A 17124-nucleotide genomic window follows, 5' to 3' on the forward strand; every position below is an offset into this window, starting at 1 on the left:
TCAAACTGTGTGGGCAGAAGTTGAGGCACAAAGGGGCTCTTAATCACAGAAGTGTTTGGGGAATTACATAAATCGAAGCCATCAGAGTGTGTCTGAAAGTAAGTTGTGTATAAGCGAAGACATTAGTTTGTATTTGCCCCGAGTGGAGCTGAGGGAGAGATGGCGGTTTGATGCACTTACTGCAGCAGTGCACCACAACAAGGATTGCATACAGAAAGCTGGCATTAATTTCACATCATTTGCCAGCAGTATTCTGTCTGGCAGAAGGAGCAGCATTTACACTTGCATTTATTTTAGCTGAGGAGGCTGCAATGTGTCTGTCAACCATGTCACCTTCTAATCCTCTCAGCCATTAACATCCTCATTTGACTGTGTACACAGTACACATCTCACCAGCAACATGAGGTGCACTGCACAAGTTAATAATATCTAAAACAAGAGGGAATCAAAACTCTGCTTTTAATTAAACCGTTATGTTCAGAGGACTAACATCAAAATGGCACACTATACCAAGTGCACCAAGTGCAAGAACTGTAGGACATTTTGCAGTTTGGCAGAATACTTGTGACTGACAACCACTGACCTGAACCGAAATGACAAAAAGTTGTTTGGCGTTGCGCCACCAAAAAAATAGGCTGGAATAGGCAGCACAACGCCGCGATCCTCATGCGGTTTAGAAAATGGATGGATTGATGGATGTAACTGTGCCCCCTGATTCCAAATGTTAGCAAATTGATTAGCTGCTACAAACAAACCAAACTAATTAGGAAAACTTATTTTCCATTTCCTCTGTTTTAGGGAACCATCGTAGTCTCGCTGGTATTAAAAATGGAAAGGTCTCATAACATCTGTTGTCAATGTCCAAGGTCATTTACGAACCCATGCAGCTGGCTAATCCAAAAAACAAACAAACAAATAAAAGCCTGTTTTTATTATTGAGGGCTTTTTTTTGTCCGATTTATGTGTATGAGAGACCCCCACCCCATTCCCAAAGACACACACATTATCCATATCAATGTACATTTTTTTTTATTTTCTCAATTTTGAAGGTGTGGGCAATAGTTGCACTATTTTAAACTGGAGCTCAATCTCATGGGCCTATTAAAAATAAATAGGTATATTTCGAAGAGTCATAGCTCATTTTTTTTTATTATTATTAAACTTATGCAGTAAGCACAGTAGCAATTTAAAAAATGCCGCTCAGACGGAGCCTCATTATTTCCTGCTATGTGTTTGCCTGGAATTAATGACACCGCTGATAAATATCCATTCAGTTCACCAGGACAACGTCTTTAAGTTACTCCTAACCTTTGATGACAATACCTTTAAACCATTTGTGATACCGACGCAAAGAACCCAGGTCTTTAACCTTTGAACAGTCACAGATATAATGATTTAGACGTAAAAAAAACCTGCAGTTGAAAATATTATTATATTAGCATCACAAGCAAAGAAATTTGATATTACCGTTTCTGCATTCTTACAAGATATTGAGTTTTGAGTTTGCCACGAACACAACAATTGTAAAAATAAGACTAGGATGGAATTTGATATGATCTTTTCCTCGATCGTTTTATTTCTAAACTGTAAATGAGGTAAACAACTTTATTGAACTCGGAACAAACAAGCAGTAAACCAATGATGTATTTTTTAAATATCACCAATGTGTCATTTGGAGGCAAACATACTTTTATGGACACAATTTAGATTCATAATTCTACGTCAGCAGTATTTCACTGGACGGTTGTGGACCTTGACAGAAGCCAAGTGTGACATCGTCTTTATAGAACATATGCAATGGTAATCAGATGACCGAGAATGTTCATTTTGTGAACTATAAAGACTTAGTGTTTTCTTGATTTATACGACTGAGAATATCACAAGTGTATGGTAGCATTACATCTTGGGTCTATAAAAGCAGATGGCTATAAAATAAGCAAGTTGAGCATAAATTGCTCATCGGTGGTGTGTTAAACACTTGTGTATATGAATCTGATTTCCCTATGTCCACCGACAATAGGCCTTTCGCCTCATTCTCTTTGGTTATTTGGTGATTTGCTTTGACATCCAAAGCTCTCTCATGTGGAAAAGCACAGGCTCATTATATCTGGACCCTAATGTCAATAATGCAGATTGGAAGAACTAGAGAGTGCCCACTCTGTGCTGATTAAATCCAAACAATAATGAGGTAACAGCACATCACACTTCCATATTCATTAAGCACTCACATGCGTCTGTTCAGCATTCTCAACAAGAAATATATACGTAGAGCGCAGGTGTGAACAATGTCAACAAGTGATGCAGGCAATTTGGATAATGACATTGCTTCTGTTGCAAAGAGGGAGTGGGAATCATATTTTCAATTTACACGCAGTGCATCATTTCTTATTTAAAGGTTATTTTGGAGGGGGGCACAATATAGTGATACCAATAGCACTTGATTAGAATGCATAGTGAGCTGCAGGCTGAAGCAATCTGGATTCAACCTGCTTTTAGACTAACAGCAGTTGAACGTTTTCACAGAGTTTTCTCTGTGTCTCCCCTCTGCCTTCTCATGATCTGTTTCTCCTCTTTTACCCACCCATTGTTCAAATTACAAATTATACTTTGTCTAAAAAGGGAATTCATTTCAAATTAGGAACATTCTAGTCGTGACCCCGTTAATCCGTAAGGAGACCAATCCTAACATTGCACGCCAGGACAGTCCAACCGGTTGCGATCTTGTGGGTGGTAAAAGGATAAACCATCGACCCACTGATAACTTGGTGGAGAGGGCGCCCAGATCATCGAGCATATCCTCCTAGAATCTGAATCGGAACATCCTGGAATGGTTGGCTGTTTGGCGTGACAAGCTATGATGATATGATGATTTCAAAACCAGACTTGTCATACTGATGCATTCAGTATGTACATATGCACGTGTTTATGTGTGTATGGATTGCATGTGGAAGTGTATCTAAAATACTATTAAGTCTACAGCTTGTGGGTGAACCTGACAGAAGAGTGGGAATCTAGTTGGGGTCCATTCACCTTCATCTCATTTTATACAAACCTGAGTGAACGCGGTTGTAAATACTGTTTTACATTTTATGCATACTCACAGGTGTTTAACTTCATTTGCTACTGGATGAATACCTTTTCAACAATGTTGCCTATAAGGATTCTGCAACTGGCCTAAAGACTAAATTGCTAGTGCAGTGACTGTAAACTGCTGTTTCCATTTAACCTTGTTTAATAACCATGTTTTCTTTTTATTCATTTGATCTAACGTTAGTTAAAATTCTAATCAATGCACATTTGAAATTTCTAATCCACGCACGTAATACCTCAGATAGGGACAGTCATCAAAACTAAACACGAGTATCATAATTATTTTTTCAACAGTGTTTGTAATGAATCTTGGATTGTGCAAGTGGTCAAAATTCTGTGTTTGGTCACTGTATAAAAAATGTGATTCAGTACAGTCATACAGCACTGCAAACCACAAACAATGTCTGTGAAACTCATGTTGCTGCTGCTGAGTTTTGCATAATAATTGGGAAATTTACAGTGAGTATCATACTTGATCACAGAGCCTCTCCAAACCACTGTCAGTGGTTTTGACATTTGTCCCTTGTGAGGCTGCTTGGCAGGGCATCTCAGACAAGCAGGTGGAGCTATGATATATGTACCTGCAGTATGGTGATAGCACACCGGGGGCTATTAATGACTATGAATATCTAATTTAGCTCTGCTGCATATTTTCGTCCCCTGGTTGATAGCAATCCTTGCATACAAGCCGTCTGATTATCATTGCAATGCTAGAATCCATCTCAATTACACTTTGCGTCATGCCTTATTTGGCAATGCATGAACGAATTAATAAATAAGGAGCATGGGATAGGAAGGAGAGAGTAGAGGGTTGACAAGATGTTGTTGACCTACAATGTACAGATTTGGGTAACCATTGAATTTTATACTAATTGGTTCGTCATTTGACCGAGTGCACATTTAGCTCCACTGCCCATTTTTTTAAAACAAATTTCTGATGTTTTTTTTAACTGTAAAATTGGGCGCCCCTATTTGATTGTTACGGCCCTAATCCTCTTCAGTAGATTGTAGAATGTGAAGAGTTAAACAAAAGGATTTTGCATTACATGTTAGCATTAGGATAGCTAGCTTTGGTAAGTTACGTGTTGTAGGAAAATAATGTGTAATTCCCTTCATGGTTAAATTTCAATTGGAAGTGGCAATAAACAGCCTGAAGCAAGCAGTGTATATTGAATTGTAGATCAATTCATCAGCTGGTTGATAATACCGGCCTACGTGACACCTTTTCATGATATCACTTATATTCATGCTTAGAGTACGTTTTCGTGTGTTACGGAAATGTATTCAGTTCGTAATTTAATGTGGGTGTTGTGATGATGATATGATTTTGCTCTATGTGAATTACTTCCATCAAAAAAGCATTGTCAAGCAATCAAACTTACTGCTTTTACATATTGCATATTTTTTTTTACTTTTTTTAAATTATAATTTAGACAAATTGATCATCAGAACTTTTTTCTGCCAAATTTCAGAACCAGCATTAGCCTTGTTGAATTGTTCTCTATCTATTGCTTTTTGTGAAGCTAGTTATCATCATTTAGGGCTCACAAGTTCATTTATTTGCACACAGGTCATGACACAACTGCCTAAGCGACAGCTCATACATCAACGAATTTGAGGTACCATTGAACAAACGAACAAACAACCCCTTCCCAAATCGACTTAATCTTCTTGTAACATTTTATCAGTACTTTAGCATGCATCTATCCGACAGTATCTGCCTGCTTTTGCCGAACAAATAATGCAGTTTGAAGCCTTCAAAAACTTCTTTTGAAGCATATCTGTCCTTTTGGCCCGACATACAACTGTGCTCACGTTCATTAATCAGCTATATATCCGCTGCCTTTCTTCTACAAGCAGCTGTTGTCTCCTCCTCATTCGCCTAGCATCAGTCTTTGTCATCGCCTCACTTATCCCTGCAATTTCCTCTGTGTTTACCAATCATCGTGTCACCACTCTTTTCGCTGCTCCAATTATTTGGGAAAAGGATATGTATTTTTCCAATGTTTAAACCGCTTCCATCAGCTTTTGCTGTTCATCCTTGACTTGACTAGGTCTTATCACCTTGACCTCTGTCTAACTCCATCGCCATCCAACGTCTGAGGAGTTCATCTTCAAGGGGCATCCTGGGTTCAAAGTATTTGGTAAAAAATAAACCCATTCCAGGATTAATGTTTGTTCACAAATAGGTCAAATTGATCAATTTGAGAACATGCCATGCCCTCCCTTCTCTCAGACTCTTTCATTATCCTGCTCTTTACCTCTCGTGTGCACCTTTTTCCTCACTCTCACCCATCCCCACCTCTCTACTTTCCAGGTGACAGAGTGTGAGGGCGCTGACAGCTGGCCCAAGAGGACAGCCTGTCGTCTCGACCCCAGGGGAATCAATCATCCGAGTCGCGATCAATACAAAGGGGCAGAATACCGAACTGGCTATCCGGACTTGGCTGGAGGCTGATTGATGGCCGGAATCACAAGCTTATGCACATGCATATACATTCACAACTGCTAAGAGATACACACACAAGCTTATGGAATGTGTCATATTTAAGTACGCAGACACCGGAGTCACTGCTTTTAACCTAATTTAGCCTAGCACAATCTACTCTAAATTCGTACTGTCCTCCCCTTCCTCTGCCAGGGCCTCGTTATGTGCACACTCATCACGTCAGCATTAAAGCAGCACATTAGCTGTCACATTGCAGTCTTGAGCAGACAAACCAACACTTATCAGCCCACTGGGTCCAAATTAGTCGGATGTAATGGGGTTGTACGAGCCAAGGGTGGGTGAACTGTGCATCTGTGATCATTCGTGTTTCGCACTTTCAAAAAGGTACTCGTGGTGTCATTTCATACCCGGTGAATTATTCAAATGGGGAGGTTGTGCACTGTGAAAAGTATCACATAAATATATCAAACACTTGAAAACACTTGCTTTCTTGTTTATCTGAAACGTTAATACCTGCTGGCTTTTGGCACTGCAACATTCATATGTTCCTCTTGCATTAGACTTTCTGACATTCTCTGTCTGTCTGGACGTGTCAGATTAAACAACAAAGTCTAACTATGACACCAGTACCTCTCTGCGTTACGAACAGAAGCCAAATATGTTCTTTATTGTCGTTGAGCAACCATTAACAGCCTGTTACGTCTTCAATTCAAATATTTAACTCAGACAAATGTATATTGACTGTGCTTAATGCTTTCCTGTGAACTTATTACAAACTGTATTTTGATAGTTATTGTTTTATAGTTAGTGTAGTTTTTGAATAATTAAATAAAACAAAACTATATTTAAAAAAGCTTCTATTACACAGGTATACTGCTACCTAATTAAGTAAAAAACATATAGGATGGTCTTTTTTTTGTAATTATGTTGGCTTGTACTGTCAAGAATTAAGCATTGATGGAGGGCTGCACAAAATTAAAACAGCCAAAAACAACAACAAAATTAAAGTCTTTTTGTAGGTGCCACTCAAAATTCATGGGCATGAGGCTCACCTCATTAAAGGCATTGACTTTTTTCTCTCTATTCCCCATAACACATTGCTGAATTACGGCACTTATAATGGAGGACCTTGAATGTCCTGAATGTTTAAAGAAAATTTGGAAGTGCTTATTGATTAAGCAGCCGATTCTAAACCAACAACAAGGCATATGTAGAAATATTACTTCCTATTGTTATTGTTATATGTTCTGTGGCAGGTTATTGCAAATGTGCTACATAAATAAAGATTGTATTTTTATTGTAAAACCAATAATGAATACTGATTCCCTTTGATGCCCCAAGAAACACTGCAATAAACATTGCTATGGTTGTGTAAAACACTTCAGAAAATCATTGTCAGTTAACAGTTTGTTGTCTCATCTACAAATCCAAGTTAAATCTCTACCGTGAAAATTAAAAGCAATATATTAACAACACACAAAAACGCCACTGGCCTCTCTGGGCCCAGACACATCTGAGATGGGCTGACCCAAAGTGGAAAATTCTATTGTGGTCAAATGAGTCCACAGTTCAGATTGTTTTGGGAACTCGTGGACGTCGAGTCCTCAGGGCTAAAGTTGAATGGCAGCATTATGAAGTGCAAAATACATCAACAGAGCCCCCCGGCTGTTGAGCAACTGAAGTACATACATCAAGCAAGAATGGGGAAAAAAAATTCTATGAACAAGCTTCAACATTAATTCACGTCTTGTCATGAGTGTTGTTAAAAGGAAGGGTTGTGTAACACAGTGCTAAACATGCTTCTGTGCCATCTTTGATTGAAACACATTACAGGTGTCGTCTTCAAAAAGAATGAAGTCTGACCATTTTGCAGTTTGCTGTATAATGCATTAAACCTCAGTGTCATGGGGGGGGGGGGAGAGAGAGAGAGAGAGAGAGAGAGAGAGAGAGAGAGAGAGAGAGAGAGAGAGAGAGAGAGAGAGAGAGAGAGAGAGAGACAGCGAGCGAGCGAGCGAGAGACAGTGAGAGACAGCGAGCGAGCGAGCGAGAGACAGTGAGAGACAGCGAGCGAGCGAGCGAGAGACAGAGAGAGACAGAGACAGAGACACAGAGAGAGAGACAGAGACAGAGAGAGAGAGAGAGAGAGAGAGAGAGAGAGAGAGAGAGAGAGAGAGAGAGAGAGAGAGAGAATGTACTTTTTATATACTGTTTTAGAGACCATTATAGATGCATCAACATTATTTTGATATGAACCAATAGTGTTGTTTAGATGGGGCTTAAACCTTACATTAGGTGGGGGTGTGCGAGATTTGCTGCTGTACACACTCGACATCCTGCTTCACCATTTGGCGATATCGTTCTACACAACACTTTAGTGAATTGTGGTGGAAGAAAAGGAATATTGTCTAACAGTATTAGCATTAAGCACTGAGCTGGATAAAGATAAAACGTTGAGTGCTAAGAACTCCCTTACTGGTCAAAAAGAGCAACGTGCACAGCTGTCCGTCCACAGCATAAAGTATTCACTCCACATATATCGGCCAGTGTGATCATCTAAACATTAAGTGAGAAGCAACTAATGCTCAGGAGGATTTGCTAATGGTCTGCTACAGTAGTGTGCTTTGGTACGTGTTTTTCTTTCTTTTTTTACACAGTCAAGTTGAGTGCTGTCATCATGTGGAAGGAAGTAACCTACTAACCTGGTTGCTGGAAAAGATGACTGCTGACAATTTCAGTCATAGAAGCCACTTTCTGTTTTTGGAGTTTCTCGGGTGGGATGCAGGCATAAAAGTCATGCAGCAACTGACTGGAGGGAGAAAGAAAGACCAAATGTATAGATATATCAGTTGCAGTTATGTATGTGTATATATATATTAGTGTGTATGTGTGTGGGGGGGGTCCTTTGTATGCTTCATTCGAATGTTGGGTTTATTTTTTAGTTTGTACATTTCTAATAGGTTGTATGAAAATGTACATATAATAAATAACACAAAAGTCTCATGTCAGCAATAATTGCAACACATTTATTTTCTAGGCAAGTACCACTGTAATCCAGACGGTTTATGCTGTACAGTATTTCTTGTTTATGTTCATCAACACATTCGCCAACAACAGGCTTTTCTTGGTAACATTAGCATATTGCAGAGTTCGCAATTTGCAACAATGATAACGGAAAACCATCATATCTCAGTAAGATATTAGCATACATTTGAAAACATGAATTCTTCAGCTTAGTGTGCCACTATGTGGTGGCACAGGCATGAGCTTGGCCCTTTACGCCCCCATGAAAACAAATGAGATCCAACTTTAATGAGGATGGCATTTTAAATCATGCTTCTCCCAGATTCAATCTTAGAGTAATTAATCAAAAGTCCTTTATAATGTGCATCTGAAAAGTGTTTGTTTGTTTGTTTGTTTGTTTGTTTGTTTGTTTGTTTGTTTGTTTGTTTGTTTGTTTGTTTGTTTGTTTGTTTGTTTGTTTGTTTGAGTGTAGTGATAGTAGTGTGCTAATAATAAAGTAGTAGGAATATACTTGGGCATGGACTCATTCTAAAGAGAGCAATGTTCAGTTTATTATGGTGAACGAATGTCTTTTGTCTTCTGAGATTTATCTTTCGAAACACTAATTTTACTACTGTGCCGTGCGACTTGCTGGCGACCAGTTCAGGTTGTAGTGTGCCTTTAACCATATAACCGGTGTTGAAAATGGAAGTAAATTGACATTTTGTGTCAGTTTACTGTGAAGGTATATTTTCCGCCTTGAAATATTGACTGAATTTAGAATTATATGGGCTTAAGGGCATTTACAAGGTTTAACTAAACTTTTGCCAGATTGCCTGAAGCGGAGTTTTAAATTTCCACATTTTTATTATATTATCTGTGGAAAAAATCTGCCCCTCTATGGCCCGATGCCTCTTACATAACCCCCCCAAACAAAAACCCTAAGTGACCTACGAAGTGTCAATAATTTAGGGTGTATGTCTGTGTGTTCCAGTGACTAAAACATGTGTTGACATTTGTGTATTAACTCAAGTATAGACAATGACTCATGCATATGAATAAAAGTAATTATGTATATAAAATCTACATTTTAAAGTAGCATAAATATATATATATATATATATATATATATATATATATATATATATATATATATATATATATATATATATATATATATATATATATATATATATATATATATATATGTTTTTAGTCTTCCTGTAGTGCATGTATCATAAAAAAAATCCTATTTTACATTTAACTTGATTTAGGCAGGAGTATATAGCGGTTAATAATAATAATAATAATAATAATAATAATAATTATTATTATTATTATTATTATTATTATTATCATCTAACCATTTTCTGTACCATTTTGTCCCCACGGGGGTCACGGGCATGCTGGAGCCTATCCCAGCCGTCATCGGGCAGTAGTCGTGGGACAACCTGAACCAGTTGGTTGTGCTAACCAGTGCGCCATCGTGCCACCGTTATGATTATTATGATTATTATGATTATTATGCACGCTAATTATTACACATTTAACCGCAGTTTTAACATGTTTCACTAAGTACATTTCGGTTCAGTATATATAAGACTATGATCACAGTTTCTTTTGTATAATAATTAAAAGAAATAATACTGACTTGCAACAATAATGTAACACAAAAAGACCAGTCCACACCTAAGCTCTACACGATTATGGAACTTCAGATATCTATAACAAAGACTTTCTGGGGCACACACAAGAGTTCACGATATATTTATCAGGCAAGCTAATCATCTGAGATTAAACTAATTAAAACTTCAGAATGTCATTCGGTGCTCCACGGACAAGCAAAGGGCAGAGAGTGCATCCAAAGTGCAAGCATCGCTCTATGAATCACACCAGACAAGCTGACAGGATTATGAGAATGTAAAGTGTGAGTATATATAAGAGATGAGACCAAGCTTTGAGGTCTGCCTCATGCATTGCGATTGGAATTTATACCGCTTGCTTTGAAAAAAGCCTAAGGCAATACTGATCTGGGATATTGTATACTTTGGGAATTTTATGCAAGTTTACATGGCTGCATTATGCACGCAGCACACATGTGCATCAAACTAACTTTGGGGAGCAGAAATGAAATAAAATGAAATGCAACACAAAATAAGAATGAAGGTAAGAAAAAAAGTGGTAATCTTGTGTGACTTGCTGCTTGTGATTTTGACTTGCTGTGTTTCGCTGCTTGTGGTGAAAGGCAGATGTAGCACCTTTGGACACTGTTTTGACACGAAATACTCAGGAGTACTGATCTGGCAGGGGTGCTAATACACAAGGAATATTTTCACGAAACCTCACGAACAGATGAAGGGGAGGGCATTATGGTAATGAGGGTGATGGAATTGAAACTGGAAGGATAACAACTCACCACTTTAATGTCATATTTATATGAAATAAGAATGTCACAACAATAAATTTTCCCGTGGCGCTGCTGGAGCAGTGTGATCTCTGCACTAACAGTGGTCTACGAGGAACCCCTAGTGGTCCATGAATATGTTGATAGAATTCTAAATGAATCATATCCATCCATCCATTTCCAAAAGTGCTGTCCTCAATTGGGCCAGAGGACTTTCGGACAGACAACTGTTCACTCTGATGGGCATGTTTTTCAAATGTGGGATGAAGCAACCACATAAAACACAAGCACAGCCAAGCACGGCGACCACATGCAAAGTCTACACAGAACACGGAACCTCTTGACTGTGAAGCACACATGACTGCCACTTGATATATTTTCAATTAAATGTAATGATGAGAATGATCAAGTCTTTGCACTAGTGGTAATAAATACACGGCTGTGCGTTTTACGATCGCCAAATAACTATAACATGATGGATGAGCGGCAGAAGTCTGAGTTAGAGTAATTTAAAAAGAAATACATGTGACGCACATGACATCATGCTTCAAACAGACGATATGAAGATAATCATTGGAGTCTCAGGCTCGGCACAACCAGCATTTTTCCTCACATTAAGATGTGCTTTTAATACTTTTAATACCTCCCGCAATGATACTGAAGAGGAAAGTGTGATTGTGAGCCGAAGGCCACGGAAATGGGGTTAAAAGAGGATGCTTGTAAGGTTTCAACGTGATACTTTCGGTGGAATTGTCAATTTGGTGGGAAAATGGAGGAGCCGCAGAGTGCTAAAGCGCATGTCCTTGTGTATATGTCATCTTAATGAGATTTTTATCACCTGATGAAAAAGAAGCTCCCTCAGGGGGAGAAAAATGTGTTGGACAAAAAGACGGGTTGGTGGGCTGGTGGGACAAAAGATTCCATATTGTCTCACGGAGTGGGAGTTGAGATAAGACTTGGAGGGTGTGTGTGTGTGTGTGTGTGTGTGTGTGTGTGTGTGTGTGTGTGTGTGTGTGTGTGTGTGTGTGTGCGTGCATACGTTTTGACAGCATACCTTAGTAATTTGACGTCAAATACTTTCTCAACATCACGTAGTACTGCTGGCAGGTACTTCAGGGCTGCAACCTGAACATCCACAAAAGAGTTCAAAATTTCAGACCATTTTTTTTTTCTATACTTTTTACTCTGGCCATTGTGTTTTTGATTATGTGTAGAGAGATCTAGACCAAGAAACACCAAGAAAAGAAACATCACCGTACAAAAAAAGCAACCCTCAGTAGAGCAGTGATTGCCCACCACTGTGCTGCGGCAGTATACACTAAGAGATCATCAGTTGTGCCACAAGAAATTTCTCAATTTCACCTCGAAAGAAATTAAAGCTTTCATACACAACTAATAAATGAATTTAATGTATTATTCCGGTAACATGTAGTGATAAACATAATAATTCACTTATCTTCCACTATGGCAGAAAGTACAATTAACACATGCATTCAATCGTTTCCAGTCTTAGAATCTTTCACCCAAAGTCTGGGATAGACTTCAGCTTCTACTGATCCTAAGCATGATAGGCACTGTTGAAAATGGATTGACATGTTGTACTATCTGCTTGTGTATATTCTTATTCATCCAGGTCATTTCTTTCTCAGGACATTGAATTGAAATTGTCAGAGGCAAAACCATTTGAGTCTCTTAGGAATGTTTGAAAGGATGCCATTTTTATACGGAGGATAGGTGGTGCATTAGCCATCACCATTCACATTTACAAACCTATAAGATGCTGCATTACAATACGTTCTCTGTGTGAAGTGAAGTGTGGAAAAAAAAGTCAACATATGCGGCCCACAAAGATTACATTTGTTGTAACAATGCCTTTTGGTACAAGAACTATATTGTTATTGCGAATGAAGCCAAGATCTTAGTCCTTGTCAAATGCAGCAACAGACTTATACAGTAAACCTATAAAAGGTTTGTAGAAATTGATTAAAGTAGTAACAAAGAAACACCAAAGAAGCTTCAATCTCTGAAGCGAATACGTGGGGAGAAAACCATCTATGGAGGATGATAATGGTTACAATGATGATGATGATGATGAGAATGAAGAGTTAGTGGTGTGGTGAAAAGTGCAAGCAATTACCCGCAACAGCAGAGTGGTGGTGTAGTCTGTCCTCATCAGGTTGTTGATTGACTCGAAAAGCTTCCTCAGCGACTCTTCAAACTCTGCCTGCTCATTGCCCACGTAAAGCCTGTGGAGACAATACAGTCACAATGTGAATGTACTGTATCGCTTGAAAACCAGATCGCATCATGGTATGGTCTTTGACTTGGAGTAAAAAATCCCATTAAATTATCACTTGAAATTTTACTCACAATGTTGTAGTCATTTAATATAGCCATTCATTTTATCCACTCATTGATTTGGACAATGAAGGCCTCATCTTGAACTTGGATACAGTGACTGACATTTAGTTGTAAAATTGCAAATGATTAAATAAACAAACAAATGATAAAACCTTCTAAATACGGACATGAATCTCTGCCCTCTTCTTTCTGCTGCCTATCTAGAATTCTTTGTGATTCATTGGAGCTCTGCGATTGTTAATTACAATAAAAATTATGAGGGCCTGGGGAGGTGGGGGATTAACATGTGGCACACTGCAAACTCAGGTGTTCATGTGTGGGAGGGATCAGGCAGTAATACACAGCAGTATTGTCACTTGGCTGCATAGAGACTACTATTCTGATCACAGACGCATTGTCCTGCTTAATCCAGCAGGCCTATTCAGGTGTGCTGTAGGTGTTGCCATGATGTCGACATGGTGTGTGGTAGTGTGAAGTCGGCTCACGCTTTTATTACACGCACTTGTATAATCTTGATGTTTCATGCTGCATGCACAAGTGGAGTTTAGATTTGGCAGTATAAAAAGAATCAAGAAAACTGTACCACAATCTCATGACATTCTTTTTTTTCTCTAAACTACAACTTGTCGTTTAGTTTCTTCTGCTATGGATTCTCTTTTTTCCATCTGTCACCCCCTCTCAAATCTTGGTCTGCCCACCTGCATTTCCAATAAATATTCATCTCAATACAAAATGCAACAGACGGTGTACATCAGCCTCTCCTGTTGCACAGCAACTGCTCTCTGGAACAATAAGGCACAAAGATCCACCCCACAATGCACACCTAAGCCGCCAAACAGGACAGCATCAAATAAATAAGACTCACAAAAACCAAAAATTACGTCAGTAATTGATTTGAAAACATCATAACTTAAACACATGGGTGGGAGAAAGTGGAGTTTTGGTGCCTTGCCTACTGGTATCCCGGCAGTGCTCAAGAAGAAGACTCGCATCTCTCCAATGAGTTGTAATTTACTGAATAAGATGTATTTACATAGGAAAAAGATGGTGCCAAAGCACTTCCTTCTATGATTAAATCATAAACTTTCTAGACCGCCTGTTTCACCCCATAATGCCACAAGAAGGTGCAAAGAAATATTCCTCCATTAGTTCTGGCTTGTGCGGCTCGGTGGAGCAGTGAGTAGCACGTCCGCCTCACAGTTAGGAGGGTGCGGGTTCGATTCCACCTCCGGCCCTCCCTGTGTGGAGTTTGCATGTTCTCCCCGAGCCCGCGTGGGTTTTCTCCGGGCACTCCGGTTTCCTCCCGCATCCCAAAAACATGCTTGGTAGGCCGATTGAAGACTCTAAATTGTCCCTAGGTATGAGTGCGAGTGCGGATGGTTGTTCGTCTCTGTGTGCCCTGCGATTGGCTGGCAACCGGTTCAGGGTGTCCCCCGCCTACTGCCTGATGACGGCTGGGATAGGCTCCAGCACGCCCGCGACCCCCGTGGGGACAAAGCGGTTCAGAAAATGAATGAATGAATAGTGGTGGCTTTGGTATGAGTAAAAACTGTATTTCAGTGTATAATATTCAAATAAAAAATGTTTTGTTCTATTTTGTTTTGGTTTTTAAAGATGCAAATAGACAACTTTACTCATGCCAAGTATTCCTTTTCTGCCAACAGTGGGATTCAATTCATTGACTTGGTCTCCTGGCTCAAAGTCACCCAGTATGGATAATGAGGCAGGTTCCTCCCAAACTGAATCGAAATTCTGTACAAAATACAAAATACATGATGAAATGAAAACAAAACTGCAGCAATAAATGGTTCTGGTTAGGAACTGGCCTCTTTGTCCCTAATAAATAAAACATCTCAGTGTGTGTGAGTCTGTGTGACCTCAGGCTATTGCTTTCCACAGACACATACTCAAAGTCAACACCCTGCCACAAGCTGAAAAACAAGTTGGTAGCAACAGATGGATAAGAGGGAAGTATGATGAAAAGGGGACAATAAACACACAAGATGGGGTGACTGAACAAAAAGGCAGCAAAAGTTAGAGGTAAGCAGCAACAAAGCAACACCAAACTATGAGTTATGACCACATCAGTTCTAAATGACTGAACTGACGTGCTAAGAGAAACCTGCTTGCGAGACGGCGAGAGCGATAGATGTTGGAGGACATGAAGGAGAAACAGGGCGGGGGCTCAGAAGAGGAAAAAGAAACAAAAAGAACAAGATCCAACAAAGCCATGATAGCTGCAGGTCATGGAGGACGGAAGGGGTAAAAAAAAAAAAAAAAGAGATGAAAAGTTTCAATGCAGAGGGAGCAGCGCCTTATCGACTTTGAGGTGGTCGCCAAGCGACAGATAGGAGCACATTTATCGGTTCATAGACACCCTGGGGAGGCGGGCTTTCGGAACTTGTAAGGATTGGTAATTCCAAGGACAAAGATATTAACAATTGCTTATCTAAATATACGTGTGGACTATCTAATAGCACTACACAAGTTTCATAAATGGTGGAGCACAAGTCCACCTCACAGTTCAGATGTGCATGGTTCGATTCCGGCTGGAGTTTGCATGTTCCCCCCGTGCCTGCGCGGGTTTTCCCCGATAACTCAGATTTCCTCCCACATTTGAGAAACATGCATATTAGGCCAATTTACCTTTCCAAATTGCCCATAGGTGTGATTGTGAGCGTAAATGGTTGTTCCTCCATATATGCCCTGTGATTGGCTGGCAACAAGTGCTGGGTGTACCCCGCTCCAGCACGCCGATAAGCGGTTTGGAAGATGAATGAATGGATTTCAGTTTCATAGACAGATATTTGAATAAACCACAAACTGAACTGAAAGTGAGGTCACATGCAGGCAAAGACATACAGTATGTTTACCTATTCTTTTACATCCTCCCAAACCATCTAAACCAGAGGACTTTGGGCAAGAGACAGACTACATCAGGCCTGGTTGTAGGGCACATTAGAAAACGATATCTCAGTCAAACCTAGATTTAGGAGTACTTACTTAAATATGATGTACTTATTGATTTTATGACCCAGGGTTACTTACTTACTTATGGTACACTGCAGCCGTGCACTCTAATTTTGACCCTTGTCATTGCCCTCAATGCATATTAACCTCAAGGACACTGTAAGCAACACCCTTGGTTTGCTTGTCAAAGTTGATTAGAGTGATGCAGGATTACTGGCATGTAGGTGGCACGCTCAAATAATTTACAACTCATTAGGGTGATCAGTGAATAAAAAGCACACAACACACTCACTGGGAGTAGAGCATGCGGGAACGGACGATGAACTTGAAGATGTACTCCAGAGCTTTGAGAGTTCGCAGAATGGCCTCACAGTGCTCCCCTCGACTGGAGATGTCCAGGTACCTCTTCAGCACAGACATCAACTTCCTGCAAGAGACAAGAAAAAGAAAAGCGCAAATGATCCTTTAACTTTTCAATAACTCCATTTTCACTTTTATAGCACAGGGAAGAAGTGTAAAAGTGAAGGAGGGACTAGTCGAGGGGAAAATAGTTTTCACACCTGAGCTGACTCCCTCTCACATAGTTCACAGCATTTGTGATGGGTATAGTTGAAAAAAAATATACAGTGCATAACACATACGTCAATAGCACATACAATACAGCATTCAAGACCACTCAGCGCTAATTTTAATCACAATAATAAACACTTGTCAACATTTTAGGTAAAGTCTCTTTCTGGTTTCTGCAAGTGTACCTAATGAAATGGTCTTTATCCTCCAGCAAGCTGTCAAACCAAACTTATAAATAAAAACATGGGCCTCCAGAGGTCTTCGACTTATGGCTTTGTGA

The 17124-nt window shown here is 39.5% G+C and overlaps 1 protein-coding gene across 5 annotated transcripts in view; it reads right to left on the reverse strand.

Annotated features, from left to right (window-relative positions):
- Positions 1 to 17124, reverse strand: part of dock2 (dedicator of cytokinesis 2) — a 116342-nt gene that overhangs the window by 53812 nt on the left and 45406 nt on the right. For all 5 annotated transcript variants that reach the window (XR_015063315.1, XM_085903732.1, XM_085903722.1 and 2 more), the window contains 4 exons: positions 16567 to 16701; positions 13081 to 13189; positions 11998 to 12068; positions 8239 to 8345 (listed from right to left, as the gene is read on the reverse strand). Coding sequence is in view for 4 of the 5 variants with exons in the window: in XM_085903732.1 (XP_085759858.1) it covers positions 8239 to 8345; positions 11998 to 12068; positions 13081 to 13189; positions 16567 to 16701 (422 nt within the window). In the remaining variant the exon portion in view is untranslated. The remainder of the gene's footprint in view (positions 1 to 8238; positions 8346 to 11997; positions 12069 to 13080; positions 13190 to 16566; positions 16702 to 17124) is intronic.

Source organism: Syngnathus leptorhynchus, chromosome 2, assembly GCF_054491065.1.
Source record: "Syngnathus leptorhynchus isolate UIUO chromosome 2, UIUO_Slep, whole genome shotgun sequence".
Lineage (NCBI taxonomy): Eukaryota > Metazoa > Chordata > Actinopteri > Syngnathiformes > Syngnathidae > Syngnathus > Syngnathus leptorhynchus.